The sequence below is a fragment of the Pseudorasbora parva genome, chromosome 4, assembly GCF_024679245.1.
Source record: "Pseudorasbora parva isolate DD20220531a chromosome 4, ASM2467924v1, whole genome shotgun sequence".
NCBI lineage: Eukaryota > Metazoa > Chordata > Actinopteri > Cypriniformes > Gobionidae > Pseudorasbora > Pseudorasbora parva.
In genome coordinates this window covers 14,954,425-14,978,319 of record NC_090175.1, presented here as the reverse complement: position 1 = coordinate 14,978,319, position 23,895 = coordinate 14,954,425, and the positions used below count along the sequence as shown (strand labels likewise).

General features: G+C 37.9%; 1 protein-coding gene across 1 annotated transcript in view; it reads left to right on the top strand.

The window, feature by feature from the left end:
• The window catches only part of cfap58 (cilia and flagella associated protein 58), a 145,928-nt gene that overhangs the window by 3,955 nt on the left and 118,078 nt on the right, over window positions 1-23,895 (top strand). The window contains exons 5-9 of the mRNA XM_067442635.1: window positions 106-300; window positions 586-723; window positions 5,202-5,361; window positions 14,217-14,299; window positions 17,349-17,540. Coding sequence (XP_067298736.1) covers window positions 106-300; window positions 586-723; window positions 5,202-5,361; window positions 14,217-14,299; window positions 17,349-17,540 — 768 coding nt within the window. The remainder of the gene's footprint in view (window positions 1-105; window positions 301-585; window positions 724-5,201; window positions 5,362-14,216; window positions 14,300-17,348; window positions 17,541-23,895) is intronic.

Below are 23,895 nucleotides of genomic sequence, written 5' to 3'. Positions count from 1 at the left end.
TAGATAGATAGATAGATAGATAGATAGATCTAGACATGCAGACCTAGACAGATAGATAGACTGACAGACGCACAGTGTCTTTGTTTCTAAACCTCTCTTTCACAGCTCCAGCAGGACATCCAAGTGCGTCGGAATGAGGTTCAACAGGAGACCAGGAGGAAGGAGAAGTTGGAAAAGGAAGTGAAGCAGCTTCAAACTGACCAGGAGTCCAAACAATCTGAGATTAAATTTCTCACTCAGCAGAGCCAGCGTTTGCAAGAGGATCAGCAGAAACTGGAACAACAGCTCCAAGAACACAAAGTAAGACTCTTATCCATAGTGGGGGAAGGAGTTACATTAAGTATGATCTAGTCAGTGGTTGGGTAATCTTGGGTAAACCATAACCCTAAAAGAAAACCGCAATATCAGTGTTTTTTTATTTCTTTCTGTTAAACAAAAAGTATGAACAACCATTTAAGAACCTCTCAGATTCAGATTTAGCTAACATTTGAAGACCCTTTTCAACTATTTTATCCCACAGAACAGCTAGGTTGGAAACAACATCTGACTATGACCATTGAAAGTAATGTGTGTTCTTGCTGACAGATTAAAAACGAGAAAATCAGTAAAGAAGTGGAACAACTACAACATCGCAACAATAAACTCCAGCAGGATAATGAACAAAACTCCATTAGCCTAGAGCAGCTCTCCCAACAGAACCAACAGCGAGCATCAGACCTGAAGGTACGCGTACACAGATATATATATAAGAATAAATTATTATATTAATTCATTGTTTCTCAAATGAAGGTGCAATTTTGTCCTCATTTAACTAAGAACATACAGTCCTACACACACACACACACACACACACACACACACACACACACACACACACACACACACACACACACACACACACACACACACACACACACACACACACACACACACACACACACACACACCTATAGATTTATGGAGCTGCCCTCTTTAAATCTGACAAAATTGTCTCACTCTTATATAATTAGAGCTCTAGAGGATGAAGGTTTCCATTCTTCTTCCTTTCCCGTCAGACTAGTGATGGATCTTTCCTGCTCAAAACTTCCGTCAGGCTTCCAGCTGAGTCACAGTGGGGGTTAATATAGCAAATGTTACATTTAATGAAATGCCTGTATTCTCTTTGTTCTGGCTTGTATTTCAGTGGCTTGAGTCTGGTGGGAGATCGTTGGGTTGAATGCACCTCTCTGCAGGACATGCTGTAGCTGTATTAGTAATTCTGTTTAAAATGGGCATGTCTTTTGGCATGTGGTATTGCTGACCAATAAGAGAACAAAAAGACTAAAATTCTGACTTAACATGTGAGGCTATCTTCATTTCCTGCAGCCCTCTAGAGAGACAAAGTGAACCTGCACAACAATCCAGATTTCCCTATTCTATTTTATTGCACTTTTTTTGTAGTGCTGGCACTCCCAGCTCGCCCTGTGAGTCAGTGTTAATGAGTGATGATTGCAAGCCTCATGGTCGCCACAAGGGGGCACAGATTGAGCACCCTGGATCACTCTTGCTCCTAATACCTGTGTCCAGTTTATGCTCTTTGAAAGGCATTTTCTGCCAATTTTAAATAAATCAATTAAATGATAAACATGAAAATTAAAACAAGATTATCCATTTCATTATAGAAAACTGTATGCTAAATATGTAACATTAAAACATTTATTTAATTTCATTTTAATTTTCACTGTGACAATGCATTATCATCCCTGTCAAACTGAAAGTAAAATGCAATAGGTGATTTGACATTTCATTTTCACTAGGCAAACATGAAAAAATACAGTTTTTATAAAGCTTTTTATTAATGCTCACACAATAATAGTGACAAAATTAAAATGTAAAATTATAGTTTATTTATTTCAGTTTTCTTTTTCATTTTCAAAGTCAACTTGTATTCAAATTCTATTAGTTTTCATTTTATTTCCTTTATTTCATAGTTTTCCTTTTTAATTTTCATTTAGTCAACTTGCATAGAAATTATATGTTAACGAGTGGGCGGGGCTTATTCAAGCCACAGAGAGTGTCTGAATTTGAATGATAGTGATGTGAAGTTCGGTTCTTTTCCGCGAACCGGTTCGTTTCAATGATCCACATCCACTGATGTTTACACAGATTAAATAAACTTATATTTACATAACATAAACTTACACAAATCCTCGGTTCACCCGTACTCATATTATCAGCATCAGCTGTCCCACTCCGAGAGAAACAGTTCGGTTCAAGACAATGCTATCACGCATGCTCAGTATCTCCGCTCACCGGTTCTCAGAATCGAACATGTCCAAAAGATAGAACGGTCATTGGTCGCCACAGTCAGTGGTGTTTCCCACAAAATTTGTCTCACAGATTTCGCCATCGTGACTCGTCTCGGAATACAATATGATCACCACATTATAGTTTAAATAACTTGTATGCGCTCCGCACACTTACTCACTCACCCTCGGACACTCTCTGTGGCTTGAATAAGCCCCACCTACTCATTAACATATCATTTGTATACAAGTTGACTAAATGAAAATTCAAAAGGAAAACTATGAAATAAAGGAAATAAAAAGAAAACTACCACTTTACATTTTAATTTGAATCATGTCACTATTATTTTGTGAGCATTAATACAAAGCTTTTTAAAAACTGTATTTGCAGTTTCTTTTTCACGTTTGCCTTTTCACTGTAATATCGGCAGTCTTGCCTTGAGATTGTAGTGAAAATTAAATGTCAAATCACCTATTGCATTTTATTTTTCAATTTGACAGAGATGATCCATTGTCACTGAAAATGAAAATTAAATCATTTTAATTGTCCATTTTGCCACATATTTTGCATATAGTTTTCTATAACAAAAAGGTTAATCTGGTTTTAGTTTTCATTTTTCAATAATACAAAATATTTCTTGAGCAGCAAATTCCTAAATTCAGTATCTTAGAAAATTAGAATATTAATTAAGACCAATAAAAAGAAAGGAATTTTAGAAATCTTGGCCAACTGAAAAGTATGAACATTAAAAGTACAAGAAAAGTTGATCAGTCTGTGGCACTGCTCAGGTGTTATGAGAGCCCAGGCTGCTCTGATATACCCCTTTTCCACCAGAATGAACCGGGTGCAAGTTCAGAGCCAGTGCTCGTGTCAGTTCTAAGTTGGTTCGACTTGAGAGCCTTTAAGAACCGGTTTGGCTTTCCACAGGCTAGAGAGCCACCACAGAGCCAGGTCTTACGTCACTGTATACGTCTCATCTTTCTCGCTAGCGTTTTAGCAATGCTAGCGAGGCAGCGGGAAATACAAGCACACCAGGCTTGTTCTAGATGCATCTGCGCTGTGCGGACTGATCCGCGTATGATATCAAAATACCGCTTGAGCTTTTCAAAAGCATAAGGAGCTGCTTGCACTCGCTGTACTTTGATGTCATACACTATCGGTCTGCACAGAGCGCCAATGCATCTCACACGAGCCTTCCCTCAATGGCTCATGGATTTATGATCCAACATCGGCATCAAAAGCCACGAATCCAACGCATTCGTGCAGCTCTCCATGATTTGTATACACGGAAATTACAATCGAGCAGCTGTTAGCTTGATTAGCTGCTATTTAAAAAATGGCGGTCACAAGTTTGTGTTCGTCTTGTTGGTCACAGTAACCCCGCCTCCAGCCGCTGACGCAAGTGCTTCTCACTTCTAGCCCAGCAATGTTTTGGTGCTACTTAAGAACCACTTTTCCTGGCTCGGAGCTGGTGCTTTGGCTGTGGAAACACAAAGAACCGATTTGAAACTAGGCTCTGGCTCCGAACTATCACCAGCACTGCCTTGGTGGAAAAGGGGTAAAAGCGGCCTTCAGCTCTTCTGCATTGTTGGGTCTGGCATATCACATCTTCCTCTTCACAATACCTCATAGATTTTCTATGGGGTTACGGTCAGGCGAGTTTGCTGGCCAATTAAGAACAGGGATACCATGGTCCTTAAACCAGGTATTGGTTGCTTTGGCACTGTGTGCAGGTGCCAAGTCCTGTTGGAAAATTATCTGCATCTCCATAAAGTTGGTCAGCAGCAGGAAGCATGAACTGCTCTAAAACTTAATGTTATACGGCTGCATTGACCTTGGACCTTAGAGAACTCAGTGGAAAAACACCAGCAGATGACATGGCACCCCAAACCATCACTGACTGTGGAAACTTTACACTGGACCTCAAGCAACATCTTCGTCCAGACTCTGGGACCCTCATTTCCAAAGGAAATGCAACATTTACTTTCATCAGAGAACATAACTTTGGACCACTCAGCAGTCCTTTTTGTCTTTAGCCCAGGCAAGACACTTCTGACACTGTTTGTTGTTCAAGAGTGACTTGACACAAGGAATGCGACAGCTGAAACTCATCTCTTGCATATGTCTGTGCGTAGTGATTCTTGAAGCACTGACTCTAGCTGCAGTCCAGTCTTTGTGAATCTCCCCCATATTTTTGAATGGGTTTTGTTTCACAATCCTCTCCATGCTGCAGTTATTCCTATTGCTTGAACACTTTTTTCTACCACATCTTTCTTTTCCTTCCCTTCGCCTTTCTATTAATGTGCTTGGGCACAGCTCTGTGATCAGCCAGCCTCTTTTGCAATGACCTTTTGTGTCTTGCCCTCCTTGTGTAAGGTGTCAATGGTCATCTTTTGGACAACTGTCAAGTCAGCAGTCTTCCATGATTGTCTAGCATACAGAACAAGACTGAGAGACCATTTACAGGCTTTTGCAGGGGCTTGTCCACCTTTGCAGGTGCTCGTCCACCTTTGCTCGTCCACCTCGCCACACGCATGCACGCACGCACACACGCACGCACGCACGCACACACAACATTTAGTAGGCATCTTTTAAAAACATAAAAAAAATTCTTACCCAAAACTTTACAAACTAAACGGTAATAAGCTAAAATTTTACCTTTAGGGGTACAACATCTTATCACTGGGGAATACCCATAAAAGTACAACTTTGAACCTTAGCTGCATTTTAGTGCCTATAGTACTATACCCATAAGAAGTTTTATAAATAAGGTACAAAATAGTTTAAGGGTGACTATCCTAGTGACAAGCTGTTGTACCCTGAAAGTTACATGTTTTTTTCTAGTGATGGTTAGTTTGGTCTTCATGTGTATACACACAGAGACACACTAATGGTTCATGTATTTTGTGGTTCAGATGAAAGAAGAAGAAGTAACCCATCTGAAACAGGAGATCACTAAGCTTACAAAAATGAGAGAAGGGGTGCAGAGGAGACTCAGACAGATGCAGGAGCAGAAAGTGGAGGTGGAGAGTCAAAGAGAAACACTCAGGAATCAAATCATTGGACTAGAGAGAGGCAAGAACACACACACAGACACACAGACACACACACACACACACACACACACACACACACACACACACACACACACACACACACACACACACACACACACACACACACACACACACACTCACACACGTAGTGTTTACATGTTTTATGGGGACTTTTCATAGGCGTAATGGTAACATTCTGCATTTTTACTTTCTCAAAAAAACTCATCCTGCATAAATTATAAATTATAAGATGCTTTCCTCATGGGGACAAAACAATGTCCCCACAAGGACAAGGATTTTGGATATTGCGGGGGATTTCTTTGCACGCACGCACACACGCACGCACGCACGCACGCACGCACGCACACACGCACGCACGCACGCACACACGCACGCATGCACGCACACACCACACACAAACTTTCCTGTTAAGCTCATTTGAACTCTACAGCATAAATGTATTATTTAAAATGGTACGAATATGAAATGTCAGTGTAGTAAGATGAATTTTCATTTTCATGTGGCATAATTATACTTTCAGTCAAAATCTTTGCAATTCTACAGCTCAATTCAGATCTTTACAGCTGTACGGGCACTGTTGCTGTTCAGCTTACAGTATTTCTTTTTTTCTTCTTATTCACAACTATAACAACAATGCCACAGAGAAACGATATTCATTTTAGAAATTTTTCCAGCTGATAAAAACATTGACAACCATTCAGAATCCATCCTGCTTTAAAGAGCTCAAGCATTTAAATGCTAGATGACAAAACTGCAGCGCATGCTTAGAATAAACAGATATTTTCTGCTGGTGTGAACACTAATATACTTATTGTTCTGGGTGTGAACAGGCCTTTACACTGTAAAAGTCAATAGCGCCGTATTTTTTGTTATATTTAAACCACAACACTGGTTGAGAAATGTACATGCAAAACTAAATGATAATTTTTTTTCAGGGAAAGACACCTTAACTAACATTATCAAGAAGATTTTTAGACTTCTTCTTTCCCCATCCTTTCAAACACCATCATCTTCCTTTCTTTGTTCTCTTTCTAAACAGGTAATTAGTTTAGACGGATGAGAGTTGATAGTTATTACATTCAAACAATGAATACATCTCATTTCATTTTATTTTTCGTTTGACCTCTTTACTTTTCTCTCCACTTCTTTGATTTTCATTTCCACTGGTGCATGCTGTCCTGTCCTTCTTTGGTTCTTTCCCACTATTGTAATATTTATTGCAGGTTTTTGGAAAGAAAATGATACTTTGGCCAGTTTGTCTTGCTCTTTGTCTCGGATTGGGTCTTTTTACACACCACTGTGTATCTCTCATTCTTTTCTGATTTTAATCAGTACCCAATATGGATTCTTTCTCATCTATCTCTCTCTCTTTGGTTGGTTCCCCAACAAAAGAGCTGATGAGCTGATGGAGACCTAACATGTTGTTTACCAAGCACAAGCTTCTCATTATTTACAGTCAAGTTTAAAAAGAAAAAGAAAAAGGTTTTGCTAACTGCATCAAAGCTGTTTTAATAGGCAATTTATTTTTAAATATGTAACTGTCAGATTTTTATTTTATTTTTTATTATTATTATTATTATTTTGAATTCAGAACAGTTTTTGTCTGGCAAATAATGCAATAATGATCCCAATTAGGCTGACAACCTTTACTCGCACAAATAAGTTTGCACAAAATAAAACTATTTTACATAACTACGTTGGAAAATAAAGATGATCAGCAGCATGTTATAAAATAATATTTTCCCAGAAAAAGGGAAAATTCCGACTTTACATTATTGAGGCAGATCGTTTTTGATTATTAAATCAGTTTGTTTGACTTTAATCTGCATGGTACAACAAAAAAGCACATTGTAAAAAACGTGGAGCTTTCTGTTTCAGAGAATATTTCAAAGCAATGCTAAAAAAAAGGATGCAAAGGAAAAGTCTGTGTGGTTGTGCAAACTTTAGAAATGTGGAATAATTTGCAGGTTTATTTTTAAATCAAGTCTAATTATCATTAGATCTCCTTTTGGCATCTGCCTCGAATAAACTGTGTATATTTGTTGTGATATTCAGGCTACTAATTAACTCTCATGCTAATCCTGAAAAATAGGCTCAGGTATTTAATACAATTAACAATATTTGCAGCTGAGGCAATGCCTTGAGGGCTGTGAGTTCACATGTTTTGCTGAATTCTGTGGGCTTAGCCAATCTCATGATGCCCTCAAAAAGATATCCGCTCCAAAGATATCCAATACTATTTCACTCCAGAGATATTAGCAATCACAAAGTCACATTGACAGGTAAAGAGTGTTTCTGGGGTGCATTTCCCAAAAGCACTGTTAGCCGACTATGGGCACAAGTTCCGTCATTATCAGCCTAGTTCAATAAGGCAGTAATTCTGAAAACCCTAGTTTCAGTGAACATTTTGTGTGGTTGGAGCGACAGCTCTTGGTTTGAAGCATAGTTTCTTGTTTGCATGACATCTGGGCTTATCTTAAGCAAAAAAAGTAAGCTTTAGTAAAAAAAATATGTTTTTTATTTTGAATACAAATGTCATTTATATCTTTTAGTTTGTCAAGAGATTTAAAGCGCCATTTTTGAAAAGTGTGCTTATACACCGATCAGGCATAATATTATCTCTTCATCACGGCACCTGTTAGTAAGTGGTATATATTAGACAGCAAGTGAACATTTTGTCCTCAAACTTGAAGTGTTAGAAGCAGGAAAAATGGGCCATCGTAAGGATTTGAGCGAGTTTGACAAGGGCCAAATTGTGATGGCTAGACGACTGAGTCAGAGCATCTACAAAAATACAGCTCTTCTGGGAAGTTCCCGGTCTGTAGTGGTCGATATCTATCAAAAGTGGTCCAAGAAAGGAACAGTGGTGAACCGGCGACAGGGTCAGAGACGGCCAAGGCTCATTGATGCACGTGGGGAGCGAAGACTGGCCCGTGTGGTCCGATCAAACAGACGAGCTACTGTAGCTCAGAATGCTCAAGAAGTTAATGCTGGTTCTAATATGGTGTCACATAACACGCGACCCCTAACTAAGCATTGTTGCAGACCATGTGCACCCTTTAATGGAAAATCCCTGGTGGCTTTGGCCTCTTTCAGCAGGATAATGCACCCTGCTACAAAGCAAAAATGGTTCAGGAATGGTTTGAGGAGCACAACGTGTTTGAGGTGTTGACTTGGCCTCCAAATCCCCCAGATCTCAATCCAATCGAGCATCTGTGGGATGTGCTGAACAAAGAAGTCCGATCCATGGAGGCCCCACCTTGCAATTTATAGAACTTAAAGGATCTGCTGCTAACATCTTGGTTCCAGATACCACAGCACACCTTCAGGGGTATAGTAGAGTTCATGCCTTGACGGGTCAGGGCTGTTTTGGCATTAAAAGGAGGACCAACACAATATTAGGATATTAATCGATTGGTGTATATGCTTTATATGAAAGAAGGAGCCTATTGAATCTGGAAATTAAAGGGTTAGTCCAACCAAAAAATTAAATTCTGTCATTAATTCCTCCCCCTTAAGTCTTTCAACACCCGTAAGACCTCCGTTTATCTTCGGAACACATATTAAAATGTGAAAATGTGAAATCCGATGGCTCAGAAAGGCCTTCATTGACACCAATGTCATTTCCTCTCTCAAGACCCATAAAAGGCACTAAAGACGTTGTTACAAAGTCTCACTACAGTGGCTCTACAATCATTTTATGAAGCGATGAGAATAGTTTTTGTGCGCAAAAAAACAAAACAAAATAATGACTTATATAGTGATGGGCCAATTTCAAAACAAAGATTTTAACGGTTATGAATCATTGTATCAATTTATGATTCGGATCACATGTCAAACTGCCAAACTGCTGCAAGCACATGACATTGACGTGAAAAATTAGAAAAATGAGATTTATTCCTCAGATCTCATGTCAGTCATTTATATAAAAAAATCCATTATTTTGATTTTAAATAAATTATTTAAAGGAAGTTATGTTGTGATTGAACATCAAATTTGTGACAATACGGTTTCATCGTTGTATGGGAAACGCACCCCTGGTTTTGGCTGCTGTGGACTCTTTGTGCTGTTTACAGAGAAAGGTGAAATATTTTAGGACACCTATTTTAACGATTTCCATTAGGGTGTAGGGAAATTGAGTACATGACAAAAATGCTCGGATTAGGTTTAAAGGCCTGTTTACACTAAGAACAATAACTATAAAGATAACTATATTAGCGTCCACACAATCTGACAATATTGTTCTTTTTATTCTAAGTGCGTGCTTGTCTGTCACTCTTGAGTTTGTTATAGCAGGATGGATTCTGATTGGCTGTCAGTGTTTTTATCGTTATCAGCTGGATAAAATCCTTCTGAAAGTGATTCCAACATTATCTTTTTGTTATCTTTATAATTATCACCTTCGGTGTGAACAGGCCTTAATGCTTGCAATGTTAAATTGTATTTGTCAATAAAACATTGACATGTGTGACACATAAGCTCATGTCAAACCTGTAAATGTATTGGTCAATTTTTCACCATTACAAATTTTTCTTTGCACATATTTCTGTGCGCGCCACAGTTCCAGAGTAGTAAGGGAAAGGAAACTTGGGCAGTATTGGACTCCAGGGTGATAAAGTGACCCTAGTCTCTGTGCCTGATTCATGTTCAGTGCTCAGACCGCTTATCTGGAGGCGTAAAGTGGACTGTTTGTTTGTGCTTTGTAAGGGGTAATATAACGGAACAATAAAAAGGGGAAATGAATGGAACAAAATGACATTAACTTTCAAGTTTCAAAACCAATGTTTACAGGATCATGGGGATCAGGTTGTAAATCAGTGTGACAGAATAATTGGTCCAAGGTCTGTTCTAGAGATAATAAAATGCTACTAACTACTATATAATTGTGCATAGGACAGAAAAATGTCTATCGACTATCAATTAACAATGTAAAAAGGCTTACCATATACTTTGTTGTGTACATCAAAGGACAAATATATCACTGAATAACACGTCTAACACTTAAACAATATTTAGCCATAGATTTGTTACATGTTAGGGACATGTAAGTTTATTTATTTTTCTTCATATTTTTAATATGATTTAGGGGTTTGTTGACAGATTAAACTTTCGCCGTATCCGGTCGGCAAAACTCCGAACACATCTTCCCTTCTTAGGCCCCGATCACACCGAATGCGTTTTTGCAGCGAGAGGCGCCTTTTTTGAATGGATTTCGGTTGGCAGAGAGCGTTATGCGTGCTGCTTTATCCGCCTGTTGCGCCTCGTGTTTTTGAAAGAGCGCTCTGAGCGCATGAAGAAAAAAAGTCAACTCTGAGCGGAAAAGCGCCTGATGTCATCACGTTTATTTTCTGTTGTCCAATCGAATGAATGGAGAGGTGGTCTTCCGTTGTGGTGACCGTTACATTGATTAGACTGACAGGACAGCTGATTCGGGGGTTTCCTAGCAACATAAAAAAAAACTGCAGGGCACTGCTCTTTTCTGAATGTAAAAAACGCCAACCAAAAAAGGCAGTGCAGTGTGCCCCGTGTTTTTGAATCTGAAAAACGCGTTCGTTGTGATCTGGGCCTTAAGAATGACTTCAGTGCCGTTCTTTGTTCTTTTCTCAAAGAAAAGCTTAACTCCAAGTCTTCCAGAGTCGCGGCCAAAGACGATTCGAAAGACTGCTGTTCGCCAGCTTCTTTGTTTACAAGTAGCACGCAATTCTGTCGTCATTATGTTAAGCCCCGCCCACTGACTCTATACGATGTGATTGGCCTGACCAGAATTTGTTTTTTAAAGCTCAGAAGGTGTTGAGAGTTGCTAGACGACACTCGTGGCAATTTAGATTTGCTGCCGCTCGGGTGCGTCTAGATTTCTAGGCTAAATCCATTTGAGAACTGCTTTGAAAGAGATCCATGTGCTTACATGTTTAAAAGATGTCCAGTGTAAATGTTTTTTTCTACAAACGAAAGTCACTATTTTGAAGCAGGATTGTGTGTAAATATCAGAGACAAGTTCCTGCGGTGAATGACATACTGTATGATTGGAAACTGTTCTTTAACAGATTGGACTCAGAGTCCTTTGGTCTTCCATCTCTTGCTACTCCTCTGCACACCTGCTCACCTCGTCCTTCTTCTTTCAGACACTATGTGACCTCTCGCTAACACCAGCATCCATTACCCTGATGATACTCATGGTCTGTCCATCCCAGCTGAGCACAAGATAGATTTCTCAGGAGACTATATGCATGAAAGGCAGTAGATCCTAATGGTTTCAGCTAGTCTCTGATGGGTCAATAGTGTACAGTGGTACAGATCTGGTAACCAGAAGGCTGCAGGTTGAGCCGTCAATGAACACCGTACTTAGTTTGCTCTAGTCTAGAAGGACTGTTCCTGTAAAGTTAGTCACTTTAGATCAGGACTGACAAGTCCTTCCTTGACGAGCTGAGCAGAGAATCTTCATACCATACAGGCTGCGCTGCTCAGAGATGCCCTAGAGCCAATTTTGCTGGACACTTCCATCAGTCTCATCAGTTATTGACCATTTGACCTGTATTCAAGAGAGCTTTGTCTGAGTAGGTTGTGCGTTTAACAATTGCAACACAAAAGAAAGTCCTTGTGCCATTCTTTGTACTTTTTAAAAATAATTGTTGAATATAGTGAACTTCCAATGGAAGTTATTTAGCTGTTTTATAATGTTCTTTGGCTAGAACTTTTCTTTGTGCTCTGTGTTTGTGTAAAACCACATGGAATCTACACAGCTGCTTTTGCTTCAAACATCAATTACAAGAGTGGACCACTCTTACAAATTAAGGTTCAATGGAGTTCTATATAGAACCTATAGTGTTTTTTAATCACTATTAAAGAACACTTTATGCAAATAAGATTCTAGGAAGAGAAATGTCTCAAAAGATTGCAACTCTCACAGGTTTAGATAAAAAAAAGAAGTATGTTTAAGAGCTGTTTAATTATTAAAATTAAATTAAAATGAAAAAAAAAAAACTTCTTTTGTTCTAAGAGTGTACAAAGGTTAACAAAAAGTAATGTAAATGAAATAATGCATTTATTAAATGTGCACTATGTAGGAATTTTGCTGTACAATATCCAAAAACCACTAGACCAGTATATTTTATTCATTTAAGTTCTTACAATATCCCAAATGTTTCCAACCATTTGTAAATTGTGAGAAAATTTCTATTTTAACCAAGGAGCCGGAATGTTTGAGGGAGTCTCCTGTCAATTGCGTCATATCTGCGTTACCCTCGGTTTCCGTTTTTTTTTTAAAAAACGCTTTACTCTTAGCAGTGTGAACAAGTGTCACAGTAGTCGCGGAAATGGCGCCAGCGACTGTGTCCCGTCATAATAAAAGTCCTGCTGCTCGCGAGCCGTGTGTTTGCGTAACAATCGCTCCAGCGGCCTTGCTCAGCTCCTCAACACTCGGTCCTGCTCTGCTTCATACTACAGTAACGTTAATAATCGCATCCATGAACATGATTTCTAACGAGTCCTATCCTATTCTTTTCCACCGGCTGTGAGATGAAGGCCGCATGTCCTAAGATTCTGAGCTCAGACTTGGCGTCATCAAACTACACCTTTGTTTTGAATAGGCGCCATCTAGCGGACAGAAAAGTTACATAGTGCAGCTTTAACATTATCATGAACTACATAGAACCAACAGTAACTGATTAACAATAAAATGTATAAAAGCAATTATATTTTTATTAATATAATTTATATAATAGAAATAATTTAAAAACTAATAACATATAAATTAATAAATAGGAATGCTTAAATAGGACATTTTTTCAATGTCTCTTAAATTTTGTTGTTTTCAAGCTTTTAGCAGCCGATAATAAAATCATAAAGAAATGAACCCATATTTAACATAATATGTGTTTCATTTTTATTTAATTTGCATAGCTTTATTCTTTTTTAAGGATGAAATTTCATACAACCTGTCAATGCTCTCTAACAAAAAGCTTTTAACAAATGAGATGAATTTCTTTTTTGCATTAGCTGATTGATTAGTTGCTTTTTAATTAATAAAAAGCATTTCCCATTTCCCCCCTGTGATCCTATCAGAACATATTGTAATATATCTACATAACATACTGTACCATACAGTCTCTTTGAAATACAGAACATCTCCAAATGGAGAAGAAAAGTATGCGTTAGTTTCGTAAAGTGTCAAATGCAAAATGTGCACTTAATTTATCTTAGTGTCCTTACATCTGAGCATTTTGACAAATGATATGACTAGGCCAAGTAATTTATAAAGATACCTCGTATTAGTGAAAGTCTCCAGGCTCTGATTGGACGTTTCAGATGGAGGGTGTTTGACCCTTGATGGATGGAGCCTGAGCCCTGTTGTCATCTTAATCGGGGTTTCCACAGTGATGGATGTTGTCATCCTAATCAGGGTTGGCTGGGTGAGTGATGAGATGGGCTGTGACAGCGGGGTCAGTGAGCTGGCCGTCCGAAGAGCGAGGGAGGCGGGGTCATCCGAGGATAGAACATGGAATGGCCATTTCACATGACAGTGCAGCCCTACATTGTCCACTCATGCAAGCCTGCTCGCTGACGGACGAGACACGGCACCGTTCCATTCTCCTGTTTCGCTCATTCTCACTCTGTATTTCTGTCTTTGCATGTCCCAGTTCTCTTTTCTACCTCCTTCTGCCTGCAGCCGTATAATGGGCTTTTTGAATTGTGTAATTATTTCCGTTGGTCCTTCACAGACTGTGGAAAGTGCTTCTGAAAACAACCCTATTAGTGAAAAGCCTTTCAAAAAGAAAAGTAACAATTAGCGCTATATCCCGCTGGCTTTGAAAAAATTAAATAATAAGTGCCTTTTTTTCTGTTTTTTTTTCTTAGAAATGGAGGCCACAAAAAATCAGATGGATATGGACAAGAAGGCTATAGAAGAACTTGTGCGGGAGAGGGGCATTCTCAATAAGGTGTGTGTGGATACGTGTTTCTAATTTCCCTTACTTAAAGAAAATACATTTCCTTATATAAATTATTTAACTGTGTATTTGAAAACAAACATAATAATATATTGTGTTAATATATTACAGTATATTGAATAATACATATGAAATTGCCGCCTTTCATATATTGAAAAATATGACAGTATATTTACTAATATATCATAATGTATACACTTCATAATATTTATATATTATATTATGTGATCAGGTATGGTACTGCATGTGTAATATATTACATCTATATTTATTCATGCAGTATAAACAAACATATATTGAGACATATAATGTAATATATTTATTTTATAATAACTTTCATTATAAATGTGTCATTTTAAGCTAATTAACAAAAGCACAAGCACACCTGCTTGTACTAAAGTATTTAGCAAAGAGTTACTTATTAAATACAGTAATGTAATAGTGTTTTGCCAATTGTCAGCCTAACCACAGGCTCTACTCTTCAGCACAACGGTAACCCCAAAAACTCACACACACAGAAACCCATTTAATTTCCAAAATAATAGAACACTAAACACAAAAACAGATCCCCCTCTATATTGATATTGAACAAAACATGGAATAACACTTAATTGTAAGTTCACATACTCTCCTTTAACAGTCAGAACCAAAGCATGCTGGGAACTAGACGTCTGTCGTAACCACTGATTGTAACTTTTTTTGTGAATGTGTGTATATGTACATATATTAACATTTTAAACGGGAACATGCGTGTGTAATATATGTACACAGTAAAGGATACAACTTTATGAATATTAAATGTAATCAGGGCTTGACATTAACTTTTTTGCTCACCAGCCACTGTGGCTAGTGTTTTCCAAAATTACTAGCCATGCAGCATTTTCACTGGCCAAAATTTAGTTGATATGTAAATGAACACTGTACACACCCAAATGAAGTCTACATGAAATGTATTACATAAAAACAGGTCATCAACTAGGTATATTTAGCTCTGATAAGATTGTGTGTAAACTCTTTAATATAGACAGATATATTTTTTGATGTAAATATAATGTATTCTCAAGCAATATTCTCATCACTGTTCTGTCATCTATAGACCTATTTGGATGATAATTGTTTCTCACATGGCGGTCCTTAAAAATACATTTGCATGATAAAATTGGAGCGAGTTTTGTGATCATACGAACCTGGGAATGTGCTGCTCACGCAGTCCTTCGAATGATTGTCTACTGTAAATACAATTTTGGCTTGGAATAATAGGAATACATTTATATTTAATTTAATAATAAGGAAGTATTAATTATTTAAATCACATGTTTTAAGAATGTCATTTAAAAAATGAACAGAAATAAGTTAATGCAGCCTCTTATTTACATGAGGTAAACGTGATTTAACATATATAATGGTCCATGTCAAATGTTTACGTGTTTTTCTTCTCTTTCTTTTCTGAGCAGTAATAAGAGTGCATTCTTGTAAATACTCTCCAGCATTTCAGTAGTAAAAGGGTAGGCTAGATCTTTAAAATGCATCCAAATTACAGCAAAGTGCAATGATACGGTGCTCCCCAATGGTCAAAAAAATATAAACAGTGAATTTTCTACTCAAAGATGTTTAACTTCAGAGATGTGGCAATTAAATTACCACACGCCCATGGTGTTTGTCCAAAAAGAGTATGTAAATGATGAACATACCTTACGACCCCATTAGAAACAATTTCCGTCCGAATAGGTCCCTAAATTTGCAAATATCAAACGTCCAACATCAAGCCAACTTTATGCCAGTCACATCAGATGTGCTGTGGTTCTGCTGTGATATTTTTTTCAAACTATTTTCGCTACTGAAATAGAACCAAATGTAAAAAAGTCAATCACTGTATGATGAATTAATCTCCTACATACGTCTCTGCTGTGTTGTTGATGATGAGAGTGCAGATTTCAGTGAGTTAAGAGCTCTGAATAAAACTCTGGCGTTTCAGCGATGACTAAACCGAACACCTCTGATTATTAGACATTGCATTCATAAGCTCAACAGAATCATTATAATGCGCAACACGATTATAACGGATGCCTTTTGTTTTGGGAAGACTACAGTAAAATTCAACGTCATAATTAATGTCAAGCCCTGCATGTAATGCTATTTGTGTCTTCATCATATCAATATTTAGACATACATGGTTAATGCATATATTGCAGTACATAAAAAAATATAAGCCAATAAAAAAAGATATGCAAAAAAGGTGGCAAGGCCTGGTTGAGTTGTGTTAGTAGTGTGTTAAAACTCACGGTTATGGTAAGGGGAGTGACATTTCCCAAACGCATTCGAACACACTGATCGAGCTGACCAATCAGAGCACATTGCGCTTTTCAGAAGGAGGGGCTTCATAGAGATAGAGAAACTACACAGAGCGTTACTGACAGACTGAGGAAAGAGGTGCTGCGACAATTATAAAATGTGTTTTTTGACCATTCAAGCATGAAAACCTTTTCTAGTTGACCCTAAAAACAAAAGCAAGCTGAAATCACGTTCAGTCGGGGTCCCCCTCTTTGCTGCCGAGGGGTCTTGAGATCATCGCGTGAGACAAATCCTAATAGCAGGTTAGCTTTTAGGCGAGTCTTTGAGGTTGTTTTTTAATCCTCAGGGCTAATTTTCTGCAGCAGTTCTGCAGTTTCATTGTTCTCATAACTTCCCCACACTGTTATGATCCACAGATGGATTTCAGAAAACAAGAGAAGGTGCATGATGTTTCTGCTGATGTGCTGAATATTGCATTGCTATTGTGTGTATGAAAATAACAGGATATTCATATTTAATTGCACAGGAGACACTCTGTCTCGCAAACGCACACACTGTGGTATACAAACACAGCTTACCTTGGAGAATCGCTTCTTTGATCTATATAACAGCGATACATCACAGAGTAAAATCATTGTATTCTCAAGATCGGTTTTTATGGCTATTTTCTGAAAATCATGCACATAAAATGCAAATAAAGTATATTTCCAAAGTGATCTTTTGTGTAACCTCTTGCATATTTTCCCAGAATATGATCAAGGCGGCAAATGAAACAGACAAACAGCAGACCATCGTTAAGGAAAATGAGCAGTCAATGAAGTCTCTGGAACAGGAGATTTTGAACTACAGGGACGAAGCCCAGAAACAACGAAAGATCATCTACCAGCTGGAGAAAGAGAGGGATCGTTACATAAACGAGGCCAATGAGCTCACCAAGAAGGTACAGCATGTTCACACGCACACATACGCACACGCACGCACAAACACACACAAACACACACACACACACACACACACACACACACACACACACACACACACACACACACACACACACGTTGGGTTTTCATGTTTTATAGGGACATTCCATAGACGTCATGGTTTTTATACTGTACAAACTGTATATTCTCCTACCCCTAAACCTAGCCATCACACACACACAAAAACGTTCTGCTAGTTTAGAGCTTCAAAAAAGATTATTCTGTATGATTTATAAGTTTGTTTCCTCATGGGGACCAAAAATGGCCTGACAAGGTCAAAATTCATGGGGACATTTTGTCCCCGCAACGTAGAGAATACCAAGACTACACACACACAAAAGTGAAGCCATGATCCCCACGGTAAGCCACGTCACACAGTGGGATCTTAGTGGTCTTTAATGCCAGACTGTACAACATTATAATGGACGCGCACAAGAAGACTCATTTGTAGCATCCATTTTGATCATGGCTTGTACTGAAAAAACAACAAAAAAAAACAAAAAAAAAACAAAGAGGATACTGTATGTATGGAGCAAGTGATGGTTGTTGTTGTCGCACCAACTGTGTCATCAGGTTCTGCGCTCCTGTTGGTTTTTGATTTCATCATAGGAGAAGTCACACTGCTGGACTGTGCCTCAGAATTTTTATTTTTATCTGACCTAAGAAGGCCTAAAATTATGCAGTGTCCAATGTCGAGCAGCATAAAGCTTTTTTTTTATTATAAAAAAACAACAACACAACAATATCACAGAATAATCCCAATGCGAAACATGCCATATCCTTACCTAAGTGTCCTGGGGGTATACAATAAGGGGTTACACTTTATTTTAAGGTGTCATTGTTACAGTGTAATTATACACCGATCAGGCATAACATTATGACTACTGACATGTGAAGTGAATAACACTGATTATCACTTCATCACGGCACCTGTTAGTGGGTGGGATATATTAGGCAGGAAGTGAACATTTTGTCCTCAAAGTTGATTTGTTAGAAGCAGGAATGTGCAAGCATAAGGATTTGAGGGAATTTGATAAGGGCCAAATTGTGATGGCTAGATGACTGGGTCACAGCATGTCCAAAACTGCAGCTCTTGTGGGGCGTTCCCGGTCTGCAGTCATCAGTATCTATCAAAAGTGAAGGAAGTCCAAGGAAGGAACAGTGGTGAACCGGCGACAGGGTCATGGGCGGTCAAGGCTCATTGATGGATGTGGGGAGGCTGGCCGTGTGGTCCGATCCAATAAACAATCTATAGTAGCTCAAATTGAAGAAGTTAATGCTGGCTCTGATAGAAAGGTGTCAGAATACACAGTGCATCACTGTTTGTTGTGTATGGGGCTTTATAGCCACAGACCAGTCAGGGTGCCCATGCTGACCCCTGTCCATTGCCCGAAAGCAACAACAGTGGGCACATGAGCATCAGAACTGAACCATGGAGCAATGGAAGAAGGTAGCCTGGTCTGATGATTCACATTTTCTTTTACATCACGTGGATGGTCGGGTGAGTGTGCGTTGCTTATCTGGGGAACACATGGCACCAGGATGCACTAAGGGATGAAGGCAAGCCAGTGGAGGCAGTGTAATGCTTTTGGCGATGTTCTGCTGGGAATCCTTGGGTCCTGCCATCCATGTGGATGTTACTTTGACATGTACCATCTACCTAAGCATTGTTGCAGACCATGTACTTAGGCCTCTCCTCACAACTTACAAGACTTAAAGGATCTGCTGCTAACATCTTGGTGCCAGATACCACAGCACACTTTCAGGGGTCTGGTGGAGTCCATGCCTTGATAGGTCAGGGGTGTTTTGGCAGCAAGAGGGCGACTAACACAAACATTATGTTATGCTTGATCTGTCTATATTTAAGTACTGAGTAATATTAATTAACTAGATGCACTTACTATAGGGTTAGGGAATGATTAGGGTTTGGTTGAAGGTTAGTTGTTATTACTATTGTAAGGACATGTAACATATGTAACAAAGACACTGTAAAATAAAGTGTTACCCAATGGAGTTTAGTGAAAAAAAACATTAATTATTGTATTATTTAACAGAAAGCCTTGACCTTGGCTATTGGTCTTCTCTGCGCGACGTGTGCTTTCGTAAGACTCTGTTAGCGCCGCAGTTCATTCCGAAAAAGCACACAAGCTGTGAGAAATCGAGATGAACAAACACGTGACATGAAATACAATGCCTCATTGTAATCCCCCAAATCCCCCAAAAAACGATCTGTGTACTTTCTCCACTAGACCGGAACTTGTTTGTCTGATGATAGAATGAAATTTGACAGATGTGAACATGTACAGTACATACAGTACTTGTGGTACTGTGGCAGTAATAATCCTCAAGGGAGGAATAGAGTACCCTTCAAATGTCTGTGCTATTAAATAAGATGTAATAATTATAAGATTGTTAAGTTTATATAAGATATAACAAATTTTAGAAATATCAACTGTAGAAAAAAACAGCTAGTGTCTCTTGTGACCGTACTGAAAATGCAACACATATCAATGTATGTGAATTCAATTTGAACCCATTTCAAAAAATGACACATAAAATCTGCATAGTTTAGCTTATGTTTCAGGCCTAAGAGTGAAAAAAAGTCTAAATCCCTCCACATTTTTCTTATGTTGTTTTACTTTCTACGAGTTATTGAGAGTTGAGAGTCTCTTGTTTTTCTCTTGTAATCCCTGAAGGCATTTCTTCATTCTGTAGTACTTCAGTGTCGTCTTGTGTGAGTTGTGTTACTGATGATGGCTTTATAATGCTGTTGCTATTGCAACAGTGCATATGTGTGTGTGCAACTCTATACACACTTCAAGACATGACATTCATGACATTTAGACACTTAAGAGCAAACCTGTTAATAATGGGCAATGAATAATATAATTAGAGGTCTAATTAGGATTGATCTTCCACCTGTTTTTACTTATATGGCCATCAATAAAACTTAATTTCTTAAAGGGACAATTACCCCAAAAATGTATTCTCTACACTTTTAGAAAAAAAATTGTCTATATAGAATCTTAAAGGGTTGTGTCAGGTGGTTTATATAGGCCACGCACACACTTCAGCTAAATTTAGTTGTCATTTCATCTTTTAGTGTTTAATCCTGTTCTGTACACACACAGTTCAGTGACAACTGCATTCTACAACTGAATTTACCTCCTGAAAAATGCAGGTAGTGATATTTACAAAAAAATGCAATGTGGAGTGTTGTCCAAAATATTTATATTCCGATATATCGATAGTGAAATTTCTGAACCGGCTCTAATACTCCTTTTCTTTTTTAATAATACTCACCAGTGTGACCTCTAACTAAATTTAGTCACACAGCAGGAAAAAAGGTTGCAAAATGAGACTATTTGGTCACAGTCTGGAGCCCTGATATTGGATCCGTGCATAAACCTGCTGCAAAAGACAAAGAGAAAATCTTTCGCTGCTCTTGACTAAATAGCTTTTGTAACTTTAATTGTAAGCATTAATCTGTATTTAATTTTTACAACGAAGTCTATCCATTGTTATATTACATTCGATTACTTTCATTTCTGTTGTATTTCTTACCTGAATATACTGTTATACCCTCCTGAAAAACCTAAAGCCAAAAGTGCATGATGTGCATGGTGGGAGCGGGGGCACTGTGTATGTCGCTGTCACTCCTGAAACTTTACTGTGTTTATGTGGCTATATAGAACCGTTTAGGTGTTTCCAGCAAAATCATTGTATGGCTTTAATTTAATTTATTTAATTTAATTTAATTTAATTTAATTTAATTTAATTTAATTTAATTTAATTTAATTTAATTTAATTTAATTTAATTTAATTTAATTTAATTTAATTTAATTTAATTTAATTTAATTTAATTTAATTTAAAACATTTTTTATTTATTTTATTAAACAGCTCTAAACATACTTTAACTTAAGAAATGTTGGCAAATTAAAAAAAGACTCGGGCATAAAGGGTTAAGGGACATATAATGAAAATCAGACTTTTCTCTGTGGTTAGTTCACTCAAAAATGAAAATTCTGTCATTAATTACTTACCTTAATGTCATTCGACACCCATAAGACCTCTGTTTATCTTTGGAACACAAATTAAGATATTTTTGTTGAAATCCGATGGCTCAGAAAGGCCTTCATTGACACCAATGTCATTTCCTCTCTCAAGACCCATAAAAGGCACTAAAGACGTCGTTGAGACGCTAAAGACGTAAAGCTATTGTCACGTGATTTCAGCAGTTTGGCAGTTTGACACGCGATCCGAATCACGAATCAATATGCTGATTCATTACAGTTCAAAGCATTTTGGCCTTTTTGGCCATTTCTAATTATTGGGGGAACTTGTCTATGGTGGTTACAGCCCTGGAAAGTTATCTTTGTGCGTGTGCTTCAGATAAGTGCGCTCAGAAAATTATCCATTACAAGTTTAAAACGAATATAGCTTTAAAACGCAAGGATATAATACACTTTAATGATGCAAGAAGAATTATGCTATCCGTGAGAGTGATTGAGATACAGATGATAATAAAAACGAAGCAGATGTCTTGTTAGTATTTGGCAGAGAATCCGATCGAGGCAGGAACTGTGTGGAGAGGGAGGCGGCACAGCAGCTCATTTGCATTTAAAGGCACATGCACAAAAACAGCCTGTTCTTGACTGGGCATTTACAACATGGATTTATAAATGATCTGTGAGCACACCTGAGGCTTAAATTACATCTTGTAAAAATTGACATAATAGGTCCTCTTTAAAATGTGTATGTTTATGTATGTTTAACATAATAACATGATGCTATCAATGTTCGGAAAAGACCAGTGTGAACATTCTGCTGAACAACTGAACAACATCAAGGTTAGTGAATGATGACAGAATTATCATTTTAGGGTGAACTATTCCTGTAAATTAACTCTGCAGTCTGCTTCATTATCTCGCCATGACCTTTTATAATAGATCTTATAGCATGAGAACATTACTGTATGGTTAAGTATAGAATAGTGTCACCTACTATTCTCAGTTATGCGTCGTTCATTTAATTAGAAATGTACCTGTAGTAATGCATTAAAAAGAAGTATTTTAAGATTGATTGACCGAGTAGTGTCACATAACATGGCCTTTAATTTGCTGTTGGAAAGTTTCTGCTGCTAACAAGTTATTCTTGTTAAATGAAATGTTCTTAAGATTAAAACCATCTGTTGATTATATATATTTTTTTTTATCAGAAAGCTGTGGTGTTAATTATAATTACAGACTATGATGTGATAGGGTCATTAAATACCTTTGTGCTAAAAAGATCTGTTTAGAACAGTAGTCGATGATAAACTACTGTCTTTTTTGGTGTTGACACACCCTCTAGCATCCTGGCATTTGCCCTGACATTTGTTTTCTTAGGTTTTATGTTGGGCAAGTGCACTGCACCATGAACAGCAGGATTCAGGTTTACATTCAGCTCCAGGCACATCCTCTAACTCTCTTTCTGTCTCAGACAGATAAGACTAGACATAATATATTCCATATAATAGTGTTCCTGTTTCTGTGTAAACTAGGTGCATCAGTGCCTTTGAAGATCTACACTGTAAAACATTGTCATGATTTTAGAAATTTTAAAGAGATAGTGCACCCAAAAATTTAAATTCTTTCATTAATATTACTCACCCTTATGTTATTCCAAACCCATAAGATTTTCGTTTATCTTTGTGACACAAATAGGGATCTTTTTAATGTAATCTGAGAGCTTTCGGTACCTCCATACGCAACTACAGTACCACTTTGACACTTCAAACAATTCATAAAGAGATCGTAAAACTAATCCATATGAATTGAGCTCATTTTCTGAAAAAACTTTTTCAACAGATTGAATTTAGGCTTTTATTAACATTTTAACTTTCATCAACAGAAACAGAAGCTCAAGCATGTTCACTTGACATGCGAGAACCAGTGAGGTTCATTCTCATGTTACGCAGCACGTTTACGCTTCCACAAGAACCAGTGAGGTTCATTCTCATGTTACGCAGCACGTTTACGCTTCCACAAGAACCAGTGAGGTTCATTCTCATGTTACGCAGCACGTTTACGCTTCCACAAGAACCAGTGAGGTTCATTCTCATGTTACGCAGCACGTTTACGCTTCCACAAGAACCAGTGAGGTTCATTCTCATGTTACGCAGCACGTTTACGCTTCCACAAGAACCAGTGAGGTTCATTCTCATGTTACGCAGCACGTTTGAGCTTCCACAAGAACCAATGAGGTTCATTCTCATGTTACGCAGCACGTTTGAGCTTCCACAAGAACCAATGAGGTTCATTCTCATGTTACGC